We start from the raw sequence: 17,404 nt of genomic DNA, 5'->3' as shown, positions 1-17,404 counted from the left end.
TATTACGGGTTTTTGACAAGTTTAATTGATTATAAAGAATTGGAAGGACCATTTGTGACAAATATTCAGAACTTATTATTTGTCCTGATTCCAACACTATACAGCTTTCAATAGTCATTTATAGTTAAGATAGGCGTGTTTTATTCAACACAGCCGCTACAGCGTGCGTAACATCGCTGCTTTTTTTATATCAGATTTTATTTTATTCCATGACCCATATTAGAACTTTGCTATAGGGGTGGCGATACTGGTCCTGATAAGGCTGCGTTATAATCCGTATTTATAATTTTAGTTTTCTTTGTAAATTATGTTTGTTCTTATAATGTATACAATCAGCGTCTTAATAACATATTTTAAAATTTACTGCAGGGAATAGCGCGTGGTATCTTTATTTGTCTTCGATTCATCAAAGGCAGGGATTAAAACAACATTATCTAAAATCATGTTATGAAATGTTGTCTATTATCAGTAATTAGAACCAACTACGTAGGAATTTCAAGATATAAAGACTAAAAAGTTAAATAATTAGCTGTTATGATTATAAATTTCAAACTTTATTTAACTCCTAAACTACACTAAATAACTTTCATATAAACGTTTCATATACATTGTACACAATATACAATCTAGTAGAAAAATATGCAATTTCACTTTCTCAATGCGTCATTGTATGCTGTTTCTGATTTCTTATTTATGTATTTTAAACTACATCTCCTGTGCAGGACTATATTTCCAGATTCTAAAGTTCTGAACAGGTTTCATTTACGTTCGATCTTTAAGAATAACTCATTTTTAGGTCTTATTAGGAAACCAGGTTCAAGTTTGACCGGGACCTGAAATGGAATTGCATAAACATGACGTATGACATAGCAAATTATCAGATTGAATGGTTGGTAGATACTGCCCTCGGACATGGTTCATTTTTACAAATACGAAAAAACGGAACCTTTACTTTGATTTGTCAAAAAATACGAATTTATTCTAATATTATAATCGACCTTGCATAAGAATTAATTTGTCTGGGATTTCGAATATTTTAATTGCCAAATTTTAACTATTCATTGGATTTGTTTTATTTCAACGAAAGAACTTTCAAGACTTTGAATAATCTAAAGGCAAAGACTATTTTCTTCTTGAGGGGGCCTGGAATTTCTCGTTGGGTTAGAAAACTTTTCTTTTGTGAAGCACGATTATAAGTCTTTTTTTCAGCAACAACCGGAGTTAAATTTTTTTAAAGGAAAATCTACGAAGTTACGTAATAGGGATTAATTGAATCATAATTTCTTTTCTGACCTTGGTAGAGTTTTGCCCAACTTTGGAGTAATTCTATTTTTATTCAAGCTAAAAGCTAATCTCAGCTCTCTGGCCGGTGCGTAAATGCTTAAGTTTCATTTTTTCTACCATTTCACTTAATCTACCAGTGTTCACATGTAAGCTCTAACACGGTAATTGATCTGCTGCATAGTGGGTCATAATTCTTTCGATCAATTCACTTGAGGTCAGTAGCTGGCATGTCAAAATTGCTAATAGTCTCGTGTTTGTTGCATATTGTTTTATACTTTTTGGTTCTCTATTTTTACATTTCACTCGCATCATTAAAATAAAGTTTAATCGTGTGTTATTGTGTATTTTGTGTTTGTATCTGCTATCCCCACCGTGGACATAGTTGTCACCATTCGCAAGCCTGAAACAACCCATAGTCTTTGTTAATCTTGTTTGATTTATGATCATGTTTGTGTAATGCTCATTTCGCTGAAACAGTGACTCCGGGTGTGAAAAAATTCACACCGTCAATAGAAGGCCCAAAAACTTTCTATGGCTTTTCCACAATGTTTGTACGATTGTTGTCTTATCATATTCCCATTTCCTACATTCTTTTCTACATAAACATATATACCTCAGTTTTATCGCTACGAAGAAATCGAAAATTCTGTACCATCGCTATAAGTGCAAACTTGGCCTCCAGTAAAGCAAGTCTCATTCCTATGCAGTTTCTTGGTCCAATTCCAAAAGGTAAAAAGCTATATACTGGTCTCTTTGCCTTGTTTTCTTCTGTAAACCTGTTGTTATAGTATCAGAGAGTATCTGTACTTTGCGAAAGGCACAGAAAAGCAGTATCAAAACTGTCGACATTATTTAGGGACTGTTAATCGCAGACCAGAAATTAGAAAATAATATGATTTTTTCAATAAATGTTTGTATATATTTATTCATTATTTTGTTATTTAAGGATTGAATGTTTCATTTTTGATGTTTCATCGACGTGTAAAAGCGTTGACCGTAGCACATATTCAATGGAGCACGCTAGTACTTCATGTCCGAAATGTGAGACAGGTTAAAACATTTACACACCCATAAAACATAAAAAAATGAAACGTTCAATTCTTTTAATTACATTTTATTTATTTCCCTGATTTTATTTCCATAACATTTTAGATATATTTAGAACATAGACAATACCGATGACCAATAAAACAGGTCCACTTAATTGTGGACGTGACTTTATAAATAGTTCAAAGATTCATAAACCATCACATGCAAATGAGAATATTGTATTTCAATGATATGCAATGGTCTCATTGTTTGAAAGGGGCGATATAAAGCATTACCTCTCGGGATCAAACTTTTCTGGATCTGGCCAGTACTTTGAGTCTCTATGAAGGGCAGTTATTGGTACTGTTACATCTGTTCCTTTGGGTATGAACTGACCTCTGACTGTTATGTCATTCTTCGTGTCCCGATTAATTCTACAAATTATGATGTTATCTACAGAGTTTTTGAGTTAGACACACAAAAAATTGTGCGAAAATATTCGTTAACGATTTCTGTGCCTATACGCTAAAAATCATGACCAGGGATAGTAAAATGAAATAAACAAATGGATAAAACAATGGTGTTAGTACAATTTTAACGGACAAAGATTGTAGGTATCGATTCCACAGCCTTATATTATAGGTAGTACAATACAGTTAGGCCATTTCTGAAAATTTTGTCTCATTTTGTTGAAATAAAGTTGTTTTCAGGCAGTCCGCACATACATTGCTAGTGTGTTGTCATAAAAAAATGCATATTTTTGTTGTTGTGTGGAGGTTCAAGTCATTTATAAGTAATCTAGTGTATATTGTCATAAAGTCCAGTAGCCATGGTAACAAAAAAATATTACTGAGTTTTAGTACAAATCAGGGATGCCTTTTCTAAACTAACAGCCAAATACTATCTTTTTTTTTATAAAATATCTGGCACTTAGACACTACCACAGGATGAAAACATGCATGGAGTAGGTAGAAAAAGGGTAAAAATAATAAGACCCTTTTCGATTCATTCTCTCACAATTTTAGTTCCACAAATTCGTGCGGAATAAGGTATTTTGAAAATCAGCCATCTGATGCTGAGGAGAGAACCTAGTACAACAGGGGATACCATTCTTCATTTAAAGTACACATGTTTATTATTACATATATTATATCTGTCTATGTATTATTGCTTAACAACATTTAAAGAATATAGCCACCAAATTTCAACTTTTAATTTTAAGTTTTTCAAAATTTGACGGGGGTTACTTGGTGTGCGAAACAGTGCGCTTTAATGTACCTGTAAAGTTCACCCTTATACAATAGAAAAAGGAACAAATACGGTGAAATGCACAAATGTTTAAACCATCGTTTAATCTTTTTAAGAATTGTAAATACATGTAGTTACAGAGATTACCAAAAGGGATTTCATATATGTAAGCCCTGAAATGCCCGACAACAAAAGTAATAAAATTTACATTAAAAGAACGATGACACTTCGTCAAAACTAAAAAGTCAAATAACGACACACAGACACACAGACTAACATTGTCAAACACGTTTGACATTAAGGCGAAATAATTGATTTCTATCCAAGAATCACGATGAAAGCGCAGCAGACTTGGAAATAGTAAAAAAAAAAAACAAAACATCCGATATCGACAAAATTAGATTAAGGCAAAGAAAAATCATCAAAAAACATGCTTTATTTATCATCTATTTGTTGAAAATTTTGAATTTGATCTTGAATTTAATATCATAAACAATAAATTGTGCGAAAGAAACCAACGCAGTGGCACGACATTAATATAGTACCACCATAAACTCTGAAAAAGTTGAAATTCTTATGTTGAATACATAACCGAGTCGAACTAAAACTTTTCAAGGTGGAGATGGGGATTGGCTTGGGGGAGACCAAATTGTATTTCCTGCATTTTTTTCCCGCGGAGGGAACGACAAAAATTTGCTTCGCAAATTTGATAGTTCTAACATCGTTGGGAATTTTTCAGACCATATATATATATATATATATATATATATCTATGGTTCTTACTTAAAACCTATTCCAAAACAATACCTGATTTTTTCTAAAACTTGTGTATACTTGCCTTTTAATTTTATCCAATTGTCCATCCTTGATATATTATCACCACCCATGTCGTTTTATTTCAAATTTGATCCCCCATTAAAATCAAGTAGTTGCTTCGTTATCATGATCGACGAAAATCATTCTATTATATGCCAATATTTACCTTACGGCAGCCCCATACATTCGGAGGACCTCGTTTAAAAAATTGTCTAAATACGGTAGCTTATTCAAAATGTCGTATGTTGGAGATTCCTGGAAAACACAGACTTTATCTGTACGTTAAGTAGAACATTAATTAAAATCACTTGAAAGATGACTTACGAAAACGGCTTATAGCTGCAGCTGATGCAAATATTATATGTTCGAAATGGTTTATTTGTGTGTGTGTGTGTGTGTGTGTGTGTGTGTGTGTGTGTGTGTGTGTATTATTGAGGGCCAAGTTTGGTAAAAATTTCAACCAGTAAAACTATTATTTTAGAGTGGGATCGGTCAAAGTCCGGACAGATTCTTCAGCCTAGTGCCTCCGAGTTTTTAATTTTTTTTGTTGTGTAAGTAGAAAGGTTGAGTAGTTCAGATTGGGGGTACCTCAACTCACCAAAACACCAATGTTTTCTTTGTTACTTATTACATGCTTTTAATTGACTGTCATTATTATGCTTGAATATAGTATTGGCAAAAAATATATCGTATATTAAAGTAAAGTTTGAATACTATTTGGTATTTCTTATACAGTAACAGAGTAGGTGACCGTATGTATGGTACAAAGACAAGTGGCAACTTGACCGGGGCCAAGTTTCATATAAGATCACCTCTTAAATTAAGATTGCTTGATAATGAATATTTGAGGAAATTATCAATAAGAGTTTTTCGATTTTACACTGTTGGTGATAGACTATAAATAATAAGTATTGATTGATCCACATACCTTCCCTAGTATACTTTCCACTTCCTCTGCTAACTTGTCTTGTACGTCTTGATGGAGAGCCAATCTATATGTGGCAAATGTCAGAGCATTTGCGGTAGTGTCATATCCAGCACCGAAAAATAACACAGAATTGCTCAAAATTTCACCCTCTGTCATACCTAGAACAAATATTAACAATTAACTGTCGTTATAGATTGTAATTACAATGGCCCTTGTACAGATTATAATTATAATGGCTCCTGAAATTTTTTTTTCAAGATTTACATCATGAACTTATTAGTTTAAAAAATAATAGCTAAATAGCGAGAGACTAATAGGTTCTTACATGAGTGAAGCTAAATGATCAGATTATCTTTCTCGAGTTGAGAAATTCAGGTCTTTTTCACGATGGGTGCGTTCAAAAATATTAGGGAAGTATTGAGATACTCATTTTTCTTCAGTGTACAAAAGCAAACCTTATAACTGTGAAGATGTACGATTTCTGTTTTACTGGAAAAGGAAAATTTCAATGTATCCATACTCTCTTTAAAATAACCATTTGAAAGAGCAATCAAGGGAATCAAGGTTGTAACGGTAATCAAAAGAATGTAATCCAAGGACAAAGACCAGACATGGAAAACAGACATACACAACAAAGAACATAAAGTGACTAAAATCATACATAGAAAGAAACAAAAGCAAATAAGCAACTCGGACTCCACTAAAAACTGGGAGCGTGGACCAAGTGCACAGGTCTCACTAACCACTGCTAACGTTTCCATTACTTTACCTGTTAAAAAAGTAATTTTCAAAGTCTCACTGTGAATTCCCAGGACAAATGACATCTTAAAGTTGCATACCGTTGTGAAGCTTGGAAAACACGGCTTCCAAAATCATTATGCTAATGGTACGATGACAGTACAAATTCTTCACAAAATTTACTTGAATAAATAATACTGAAAATCCACATTTTGACCTGTTCTGCTAACTGACAGCATGGAGACAAATTACTCACACGTGTAAACAATATTCATACAATTTTGTAGTTAATTACATATATGATTTTAAAGTACACATTCTCAGCTTCATTTTGACTACCGGTACTTTTAATCATAATACACACAAATAATGCACTTACAATGCATATGTCTAGGTTCAGTGTGTTTTTGGTACTACGTAGAGGGGTGGCCATTTGACCCGGAAGTGGTTAGTGAGACCACAGGTAGGGTAAGCGTCCTCTGCTTTTCTAGAAACACCTGCCGAATTGCTCATAAAAAGTCAATTGCGGGGTAGACAAACGAGGAAAGGAAAACTATGACCCGTTGAATAAATCAGTTTTCATGTTGCAGATGGATACACCATAACAATCCACGAGTTCATGTTGACGACCATAAAACTTCTGTAGTGATGACTTCAATCTTGTAGCAACATCTTGTTCTAGAAGCCTATTTGTTAGAGTTCTATCGCGATACAAAAAGTCAGCGTAGTTTCGGCAAACTCTGGCGCAACGTATGAGTTGTGATATGAACATTCCATACGCAGGTGCTGAAGGGATGTTGCCACAGATGAAATGAAAACTGACAATTCTGAATGAAAAGTCATCACGTTTGTCGTAAAGTTTGGTCAATAATTTTCCTTTACCATCGATTTGTAAGATATGAGGCTGACCTAACAGTGTCTGTAGTATTCTTTATCTAAAGTTCTTTGGGGTAGATGCGATGTATGCAATTCCCGAAATTAGGATTGTTTAAAGATAATACGTCATCTATATAGCGGAAACTGAGATTAAAGGATCTAGCCAAACGATATTCTTTCTTTTGGGTAAAATCAGCTATAAAGTCAGCCTCATAAAAGTGAAGGAATAGGTCAGCAAGTAAAGGATCACAATTCCCATTTGAGTGCCGACCGTTAGTTGAAAAACACGTCCACCACACTTGACAAATATGTTGTCGATTAAAAATTCCAGCATTTTGTAAACATTTTCCTCTGTATAGGCTAGAAACCACTAATTCCACTTCCCATAGGCTTCTATGCTAATTTCACAATATTCGATGGCTTCTCTGGACTTTACCTTAACTTTAACCTGCAGAGGACTAAATATCAGCATGATTCTACATATGTCAGCTCACAATCCTCAGAATGGCATGTGCGGTTAGCAGACTTGTAGTGCAGTACTGGTCACCGGAAGTGAAGGATCTATAAATAGCATAGGAAATCCCAGTGTTTTCACAAGATGGAGGTATATATAGAAATCATTATGGAAATTAGGCTTCACATCGCAAGAAGCAAAATGCACCTATAAATTGTACAGAAATGTTTTTCCTTTCAGAAACTGTTTAATTTTTTTTAAATAAGATGAAAACTTTTTTCACAGCACTATGAGAAACAGGGGTAATTTCTTCGTAGGACTATTTTTGCGTACGTTCCAAATGCTCATTGGTTGAATTGGTGGTCTGTAACCTATATTTGGAAGATGATTTTGAATTATTTCTTACAAAGTATGAGAAATCTCTACCAAGAACTATGTATTTGTATCTAGGTGTACCATCTTTTTTGGAAAACAACGATGTATAATGTTTTTAAGTCGGGAGTTTAACTGAGTATGGGAAATAGAAGTATACAGTGTTGAAAAATCACTTAAGTCACGTATAGTGGCGATGGCTATGACTCGTTTCCCGTCTTGGATTTTTTTCAAATAAATTCATCACATTTATGATATTGTTATATTGGCTTGAAAGGTTTCCAATACTCTTGATGTTATTGCATCCGTAAGGTATTGCAGTACCTAGTCTGCGTATCCAGTACTCCTCTCTTTCCTTACAATAGTTTTTACTTAGAACGGGACTGTTAGTAGGATGGTAATTTTTTTTCTAAAATACGAACTTTCATAGACAGTATTGAATGATCTTGGTGATTAAAGTGTTGGGAATATGGTGGTGTTAATTCCCGAACGATGACCGCACATTCTTTTGTTCAATCGTTCTATCGTTTCTCCGACATATATTACAATAGATAGTCACGTAGAAAGAGTAATCAAGGCAAACACAATTCTAGTGGAAATCAAAATAACACAATCCAGGGATAAAGACAAGACAGGGAATATAGACACAACAAAGAACATAAAATAGCCATCGTACCATTAGTGTAATGATAATTTGAAGCCTTTTTTCCAAGCTTCGCAATGGCATGCACATTCAAGATGTCATATGACCTGGGAATTCACACTGAAACGTAGAAAATTACTTATTTAACATGTAAATAAAGGAAATGTGAGAAATGGTTGGTAAGACCTAGAACCTTTGCAATGTGCGGTGTTTTTAGTAACATACCTCTGCTTTTGTATTTAGACAGTTCAGTCAGTCCGTTTTCTTCACTGGGTTTTTCCGTTTCAGTATCTTTGTGTGCATTTAACATCAACTGTATGAAGTCTCTGTAGTTTTTCTGTAATGAAATACGCTCAAAACAAAACATATAAGATGTTCTAATTGTTTGCTTTATATATCATGTAGGTTTAAAATACATGCACTACTAGTAAATCTTCAAAGTTGTTTTGAAAAGTCTTATGAAAATCAGTAAAAGTAAAGTGAGTCGCGAAAGTTACATGCCTATAGTGCCAACAGAAGAAAATATCTTGCATCTAAAATCATCTACAGACACACTACTTGATTCATAATAATATTTCAAGCTTTTTACACAAATCTCTCTACAGAGGGTATCGTTCCTACTTTACTCAGTAGCGTATACAGGCCTTTCGAAATTATCAGATATTATCCAAATAAAGATCGGACAATCGAATAAAGTCATGTAAAATATTGCACATCTATCCAACAGGATTACTTAGTCTCTCTGGCTTCAGAGTCTAGAGAGAACTTGTTTTGGAGCTTACTTTCACATTGTTTGCTTTCCTTCTCTCCTCAATCAGCTGTGAGACAACGCCCCTGAAGAACTCTTCGCATCCGTCAGCAATAAATGGAGCTTTAAACAGTGACCCCATTATCGTTCTTAGGAATGGAAACACCACTTTTGAAAAAAACTATATTTACAGTTTTTAGTTCATGTTAAATTCATGCAAAGATGGAAAAAAAAACATTATGTAAACTGCTAAATATTTGATTGATGTTTATTCGTAATTACTTTTGAAAACGTTTTTGAACGTACAAATATAAAATTGTAACGGAGAGGAAAGTAGTATCTACTGTTTATTTTATAGTTACATCAGAATTTGATGTCAAAAAGGGCAGATTTGACGAGTCTAATCTTGTGATAAAATTTTCTATACTATACATACAAACAAGAATGAAATACAGTCTAAACAAATTGGTGCTGACAACTTTCTTGGCATTTTGAACAAATACATTATTTGGTTCTTTCTGCGAATTCACCTGCAACCCAAAAGCGGTACTAGCTATAACATCCATTGTAAAACCGGAACATACCCTACAACGAAATGGAAACGCAACTTTCAGTAATTCGATCGGTTCGGATAAAAGTATACAAATTTTGTGAATATCTTTTTCGTATATTGTTTGAAAATACGTATGTTAAAAAAAGAACAAGATTCAATTTTTTAAATTTTTACAAAAATATTGTTCTCTTTTGTGATCTTCTTCAGATGCAAGAATAGCACTTGCATACAACGGACATTGCTCAATGGTAAGCGAGACGCATTCGACTTTCCAATTGTAAACTTTCTTTTCTAAGTGGCAACATATCAACATATCCAGAGTTTACGTTATGATCTGCATCTAGATCAAAATATAAGACTCAAACATGTCTAGGCCTTTGTCACCATCAAACATTTGATAACGTACGTGGCAAGATCCATTCAGCACCTGCGTATGGAGTGCTCATATCACAACTTACGCGTTATGCCAGAGCTTGCCGAAAGTACAAAGACGTTTTGTATTGCGCTAGACTTCTAACAAGTAGGTTTCTGGAACAGGGTTATGTTGCTACAAGATTGAAGTCATCACTACAGAAGTTTTATGGTCGTCATCATGAACTCGTGGACCGTTATGATGTATCCAGCTGCGCCATGAAAACTGTTTGTTTTCTTTCCTCTTTCGACTACCTGGGACTTGACTTTTTATGAGCAACTCGGCGGGTGTTTCTAGAAAAGCACCTGGTTAATTCTCCCAGTTTTTAGTGGTGGCCGAGTTGCTCATTTGCTTTTGTTACTTGTATGTATTATTTTAGTTGTTTTGTGTTCTTTGTTGTGTGTCTGTTTACCATGTCTGATCTTTGTCCCTGGATTGCATTATGTTGGTTACCACTGGAGCCTTTGTTTTCTTGATAACTCTTTTAATATATTTATAAACACTAAACAAGTTGAAAACTAATGTGCGGGTTACACTTCTAGTAAGTAATGTACTGATAAAATCATAAACTGCTGAAAACATTTATTATGCTTATATTGTGGTGAATGATTATTCCAATTTGACCACAATAGGAACCGCTCATCATTAATATACGCTAAACATGGTACGATGTTCGAATTATGGACATAGCATAATGATTTGGAAAGACTCACTCATTTTCCTAATCGACTTCGCCTATATCAATAATACGATGCCCCGTAAACAACAAAAAATAAAATAAAATAAAATAAAATAAAATAAAATGAAATAAAATAAAAGTACCGGTATTGGTTCGATTAATGTTGAGTTAAAGATTGCACAAAAGAGGTAACCCTTAGTGTGATGGACAGACGTACGGATGGTAGGAATCAAACAGCTACAAAACTTGCTTTTATCGATGATGACACAGGTAAAAAAATCACAAAAAATAACAAAGAGATGATTTGAAATCCCAGAATCCTATCCCCCTATAGGAAGAGGTATCTCCTTTACACTTTTAAGTCAACTACAGGTTCATCTTGAATCTTGCTGTTGATATTTTCTACCAGATCGTCACAGCAGCGCTTTACCATAGAGACCATCTGAAATTCATTCACATAATCGTAATTCTTATGCTAATATGTTTCATGACCAGAGAACATCCTGAAGTCGATATCATTACACTTATACCATATCTGCTTTAAACCTACTTGATTTTGTTACTATCCGAGCATGATTCTCTGAGAATAACATAAATATCAAATATTCTAAATAATAATTATATCATTATTGATACGAATTATCATTCTGAAAGGCTCATAATTCTACTCAACGTGATCAAATCTTACTGAAAAGGATGCTGAATTATTGACTTAGCTAGATTTTACCAGGTAAATATATCAAACCTGTTACAAAATTTTAGATAACGGAAAATCCAATGGCACATTACTGTGAATTAAAAACAGAGTTTGTTTTAAATCAACAATACAGCTACATTAACGATAATCTCAGTTTCAAGTTATTTGATGTATATTTTATAAAAACCTGAAATCTCAAAACAATATACGAAATGGCCTTATGTTACAAAAATTATCAGATTGTAAAATTATTCTTATTGTCTTACCACTAATCAAATATCAATTTAAAAAAAAAACTTCAGACAGTAAATACAAGGGGTGGGGTATATCACAGAAAAAATGAAACCGAAATTCGCACTCCATTGTGAAATCATCTAGATGTCACTACATATAAGTATGTCTATCTCATATGTCAATTAAACAACAATGGAATTACTAAAACAAAAAAAAAAGTTTGCAATATTCAGATGAAGGACAAAATGTTTTATTCATGCTTCACCCTTCACTTTAACATTTTTCATTTTTTCATTTACAAAATGTCTTTTGTTTTTTGGTGACACTTACAGCTTTAAGTTTACCAGTAGTAAATGATGGTGTCATGGTACTTCTTAGAAACTTCCAATGGTCGTCAGCAGCCGCTGTTATCATGTTTCCGAGAAGCTCGTCCGGATTAAATATAAGCTAAAATACATTTTGGCGAAATAATACAGAAATTCTTAATATTAGCTATTGTATTATATTTAATATGACTAGACAGTATATATTCCATTTTTATCTCAATGTGATGAAGAAGATCAAATAAGACAAACCAAAGTGTCGAAATGGATATGTTAATATGTTATTCTATGCTCAGCCAAGTGAAGGGAAAAAAACCTAAAAAAGTCGAATATAATAATAATAATAGCACACAAATACAATACCTGAACCGATCCATGCAACAAAAATTGCGATCGGTCATCGATCAACGATCAGTTTCCGGTCAGTCATCGATCCATCAAACCGATCCATGTAACTGGTGATCGCATCACGTGACCTCAGAGCGGTCAATGTATTTTACGTTTTTTGTTGTTTTCTTTGTCAATTTTAGATATTTACATAATGTAATATATCTAAACACCAGTTTATACTTTTATTTTACATTTTTTTTTAATTAAAAACAGATCTTATGTCATTTTACATAACAAAACTGCTGTCAGATCGGTCACCGGTCATCGGTCATCGATCCGTCAGCGATCAATCAGTCAACGGTCATCGATCCGTCAAATTGTTGCGCGGATCGGTTCAAGGACTGTACACACACACACGGTACAATTCTAGGTTGTACTGTATATCACAAGAACACGTTCACATAAATTTCACAGGGTTTACATCATTTGTGCTATATCGAATGATTTTCACCATTTCCGTCTTATTCGTATCATGATACTGTTTGAATTTAATGATTTCACCCTCGTGGGTATTGTTCTTAACCATCCTTTGCAATATGACGTGTGCCCCTCGCGGAGCAAGACATGATAACCCTTCCGGAGCAACTGATTTCACTCCCGTTTAATTTCGTATTGTTAGTGTTTAAGTTTTTTGTGACGTCTTGTTTACATTTACGTGAATTTTACAAAAAATGCTAACGTTTAAATTTTAAATTGAATTTCAAGAAAACTTGTGCAAATATGCGCAGTTCATAAAAACTATATTTCAACAATCAACCTACCACTCTGTTCGTAAATGTTTGACTTTCTTTAATAAAAATTTCCTTGATCATATCAGGGTCTGTCACGAAAAGCTGCGGTATGGTACCATTATATGTGCTGCAAATATATTGAGCTATTAATACTTTCATACATTTATCGAATATTTGATATGACCAACTTTACCATGAAAACACATTTTGATCACACATAACCTAATATAAAAGGGATTTTTCACCGGGTCCATGCACCCAGGTTTTGGTGGAGTTCGATTTGCTCATTTACTTTTATTACTTTGTACGTAGTATTTTGGTTATTTTATGTTCCTTGTTGTGTTTGTCTGTTTTCCCTGTCTGGTCTTTGTCCCTGTGGTGTGTGTGTCTGTTTTCAATGTCTGGTCTTTGTCCCTGGATTACGTTCTTTTGATTTCCGCCAGAATGTTTGTTCCCTTGATTACTCTTTCATTCAAAAAGTCAGTTCACCAAATTTAACAGACATGATTGATTGAAAATTACGGACTACTAATTTCTCACTCCATTACTCTGTGAAAACAAAGAACGCAATTGCAATCAAACTTAATGTGTCATTAGGCACGTATCAAACATTTAAACTACAGTTTTTACATCAGAGATAACTTTACCATTTAATAAAAAGCTGTGCTTCAAGCGCATGATACGTCCGTTTCCCTTTTAACTTTTACTTATGCTTTTAATGAATTTATGTGATCAATTAGAAATACTGTTTGCCATGTCAAATAAGCCCCCCACCCCCTAAAAAGTAAATAGAAAAGAGCACAAAATATTTTTCACTATCATGGCTACTTCAAGTTTAACTACGTTTGTTGTCTTGATTTTTCTCCCATACATTTCTATCTTGTTCAAAACACACTTTTCTAACAAGGTTACAAAGTACCTTTTATATTCATTAAAGCATATACATTCATACAAATCGGAAGGGAGCTTACTTAAATATATATGAACAATTCACCAAAGTGCCATAAAAATTGTGAAATTTTTTGAGTTATTGTGCGAAAAGTTAAACCCCCTTTTTTAAGTATAGAAATTCATAACATGAAAACAATAAATCTTAAATCTTAAATAAATCCATAAAAAAATCGAAAGGGAGCTTACTTCAATAGATATGAATAATGCATCAAAGTTTCATATTGGTTGGTGAAAGTGTTCTTGAATTATTCTCGAAAACTTGAAAATCTCCATTTTCTGAAGTAAAAAAATTCATAACACGGAAACGATAAATCTGAAATTTATAAAACTCGACAGGAAACTTATGTCAATAGATGTAGACAATTCGCCAAAGTTTCATAGAAGTAGGTGAAAGTGTTTTAGAGTTATTATCCAATTACTTGAAAATCCCCCCTTTTTTAAATATAAAAATTTATAACACGGAAACAAAAAAAAAAAGCTCTACCTATATTTTAATTTTAGCCAACCACACAATTCATTTAAAGGTATCAAGTATTTATATATTTATAAGGAAAAAGATTAGAGTAAATGAGAAATCCTTCATGAATGTTGATAAAAACTACTCTACTTGTTTTATGTAATGTACACAAAGCCTAAAACAATTATACTGTACTATGTATTCGATCGTATATTGGTTTATGGTAAATACATATAAACGTCAGTTGCATTTATGCTATCAACGCTTACCCAATGAGGGGGCCATACTTTTCCACAAGCTCACAGTCGCTTTTTAACATACCCTACAATGAATACGAAAATATAAGAAACCTGTCAAAATCGAGAATTTGTAAAACTTAAAAATTGGTTCCTTTCAATTGTCCAGTTTCCTTAAGTTCAAAGAGTATGTAACGGGACTTTAAAAGTGTCAGATTTACACAAGATTTCGAATCATACAGTTATGTCAGGATTCACTGTATATGATCAGGTAACATGTGATACCTTCTTATATTGGTGAAGGTCTTTTTCATCGTAGTTTTAATTTTAGTGTTTTTGTTAAAACCGTATTGATTCATATATTTTAGAACTTGTTTTGATTTCATTAGAACATTATAATCATTACATCGAGACTTTGAATTCGTTGATTAACCAACCATGAAAACCACAAAATTTATTCCACAAATTGTTACAAAAAATTTAAATAATCTTATTTAATTCTGAAATAAAAAAGAATTCTGGTAAGATGTTAAATAAAACCGTTAGTCAAGTCAAAATATAAATAAGACCCATAACATGTTTGGACCGGTATCTCAGTTATATATTTTCAGCGCAGTATGCACAGAATTCTTATACAAAACATTTCAAGGTCCAAATTCCAGTAAGAAGGTATTCTCCTGAACACTAAGTGACGAGAAATAAATTTAGTATGGTGTAAAGAATGACAAAAATAAACATTGTCGATCTTCACCATATTGAAAGATGTAATTGTTCATTGTGGAATTTAATACTATGTCAACTTTGATTAATATTGGTTTAATGGTTACAGATCAAACACATTATATACCCCTTAATGCAGATGAATTTGAACGGATACAAGACTTGCTGTAACCATTGGTGATGCAAGTAGTAGCGACACTGGAAGTATTTGTAGCAAAATCATGTGGTAAATATTGTTGACAGTACCAAAACAGTAGGTGGTGTGCATGACCTTAATTTGGTGGAATCGTTTTTTTTATACACAGATTTTTATTTGGTTGATATTTCTAAGTTATTAAACACAAATAATGTTAGATATATTTTGACACACACACACACACACACACACACTATTGTACCTTTTGTGCTGCGTCTTTGATTCCGCCAAGAAATGGGAATGGTGTTGGTCCTGGAACACCCAGACGTCTCCAAAGAGAATGCTTCCATAGTGTATATCTACAGAATATGTAAGAACATTATTGTAATAGAATGCTTGCATGAAACGCCGAATAAAGTGTCGTATAGGCGTTCTATAAACCATGTTCAAACCATAAGTCACCAACTCAGTAGTCAGACTTTGTCTGACCATGATCTCTGTATCACAAATTACTCACCAAAATTTGCCATAGATAAATATTTTAAACTCCATGCTTTGTTTGTTGCCCATGCCCCTTTATGGTATTGCATCATTTATCCGACGAGTGACGTGAGAACAAGGAAAATCATTATTTATCGGGCAAGGAGCAATATATATTTATGTCAAAGAAAGGGGTGGGTTCTTCGTACTATTTGGTCATGTTTATCAATAGCCATAGCATGGAAAAGGGGGAGAGTAAATTCGTTACCAATGGTCGATTTCTATTGATTGCCAAAACACAAAACCAAAGGAAACACTTCCTTTTAAATTATCTAATTTTCAACAAAGGAAACGTTTAACTAAACGTACAGTTTTAAATTCGTTACGGTTCTTATCTTAATACATAATTGGAATAGATAAAATGTAAGGAATTTCAGCGATACCTGTATAAACCAAACTACTTTTGGAATAAAAACAATCGGTCTGTTTAAACACGTGTCCAGTTTACAGTGGTTTAAAATACCCTAAATAGATGTTTGAAAAGTGTCTGTTTTAGACAGGATTGCTGATAATTTAAAGTTTCGATTAAGACTAATTTCACTGTAATTTTACTCTTAGAGGTTCTATTACAAATGGTGCATAGTGTTAAAATACAAGAAATTTCATTCTCTAGTTCGTTCGTTTGTTCATTTGTTCATGCGTTCACTCAATCATCATTCATTTTCTTATTCAGTTTTAAGAGATTAATTTTTTCATTCTTTCATTCATTCATTCATTCGTTCGTTCATTCATTGTTCGTGCGTTCGTTCATTCATTCATTTTTTCGTGCGTTCCTTCATTCATTCATTTTTTCGTGCGTTCCTTCATTCATTCATTTGTTCGTGCGTTCGTTCATTCATTCATTTTCTAATTCAGTTTTAAGAGATGAGTAGTACACATTTCAATGATACAGTGAAACTTTTAAGTACACAGTTTAATAATAAATACACAATGCAAATGTAATAAAGGTACAAAAATACTTACAAATACAAAGTTAGAAACAGTAACAAAATAGAAATCAACCAAGATGGTACATTTATAAATCCTAAGATCTCCATTCTCAGATCGAATATTAAAACTTCCAACTGTGTACCAGGTAGAAGTTACACCGATTTTTATTCATATAGTCAAGATTTTACACATCCATATAAGGATTTTCTTTTCTATACAATATTTTCTGTCAGGTATATTTTTGTCGATTATTTCACCATGTGTCCTATATCTTGACTA

At 33.2% G+C, this 17,404-nt stretch overlaps 1 protein-coding gene across 2 annotated transcripts; it reads right to left on the bottom strand.

Moving 5' to 3' along the window:
• Positions 1-538: 538 nt before the first annotated feature.
• On the bottom strand, positions 539-17,404 carry LOC148602006 (cytochrome P450 3A24-like). Of its 2 annotated transcripts, XM_088556179.1 has the most exons (14): positions 17,159-17,404; positions 15,918-16,014; positions 14,833-14,885; positions 13,186-13,282; positions 12,042-12,158; positions 11,134-11,222; positions 9,573-9,721; positions 9,171-9,304; positions 8,614-8,725; positions 5,306-5,463; positions 4,544-4,632; positions 2,610-2,747; positions 1,898-2,060; positions 539-833 (listed from the first exon to the last, which is right to left on the bottom strand). In XM_088556179.1, the coding sequence occupies exons 1-14, from the start codon at positions 17,230-17,232 to the stop codon at positions 759-761; spliced, it is 1,545 nt and encodes a 514-aa protein (XP_088412305.1). In that variant the 5' UTR covers positions 17,233-17,404; the 3' UTR covers positions 539-758. The 2 variants fall into 2 exon arrangements, with proteins under 2 accessions (XP_088412305.1, XP_088412306.1); XM_088556180.1 differs by lacking the exons at positions 15,918-16,014; positions 17,159-17,404 and adding an exon at positions 14,293-14,382.

The sequence above is a fragment of the Perna viridis genome, chromosome 12, assembly GCF_037379345.1.
Source record: "Perna viridis isolate PV_CMFRI_1.1 ecotype Kerala chromosome 12, ASM3737934v1, whole genome shotgun sequence".
Classification (NCBI taxonomy): domain Eukaryota; kingdom Metazoa; phylum Mollusca; class Bivalvia; order Mytilida; family Mytilidae; genus Perna; species Perna viridis.
The sequence above is the reverse complement of the archived record's forward strand: the minus strand, read 5'-3'. Positions and strand labels throughout refer to the sequence as shown.

Coding starts and splice junctions, on each gene's coding strand:
- LOC148602006 (XM_088556179.1), bottom strand. CDS start 17,232: ATGGAGATCTTAGGATTTATAAATGTACCATCTTGGTTGATTTCTATT. Junction 5,464..8,613: donor GTCTAAATACAAAAGCAGAG/GTATGTTACTAA, acceptor TATTTGTTCTAG/GTATGACAGAGGGTGAAATT. Junction 2,748..4,543: donor ATGTATGGGGCTGCCGTAAG/GTAAATATTGGC, acceptor CATAATTTGTAG/AATTAATCGGGACACGAAGA.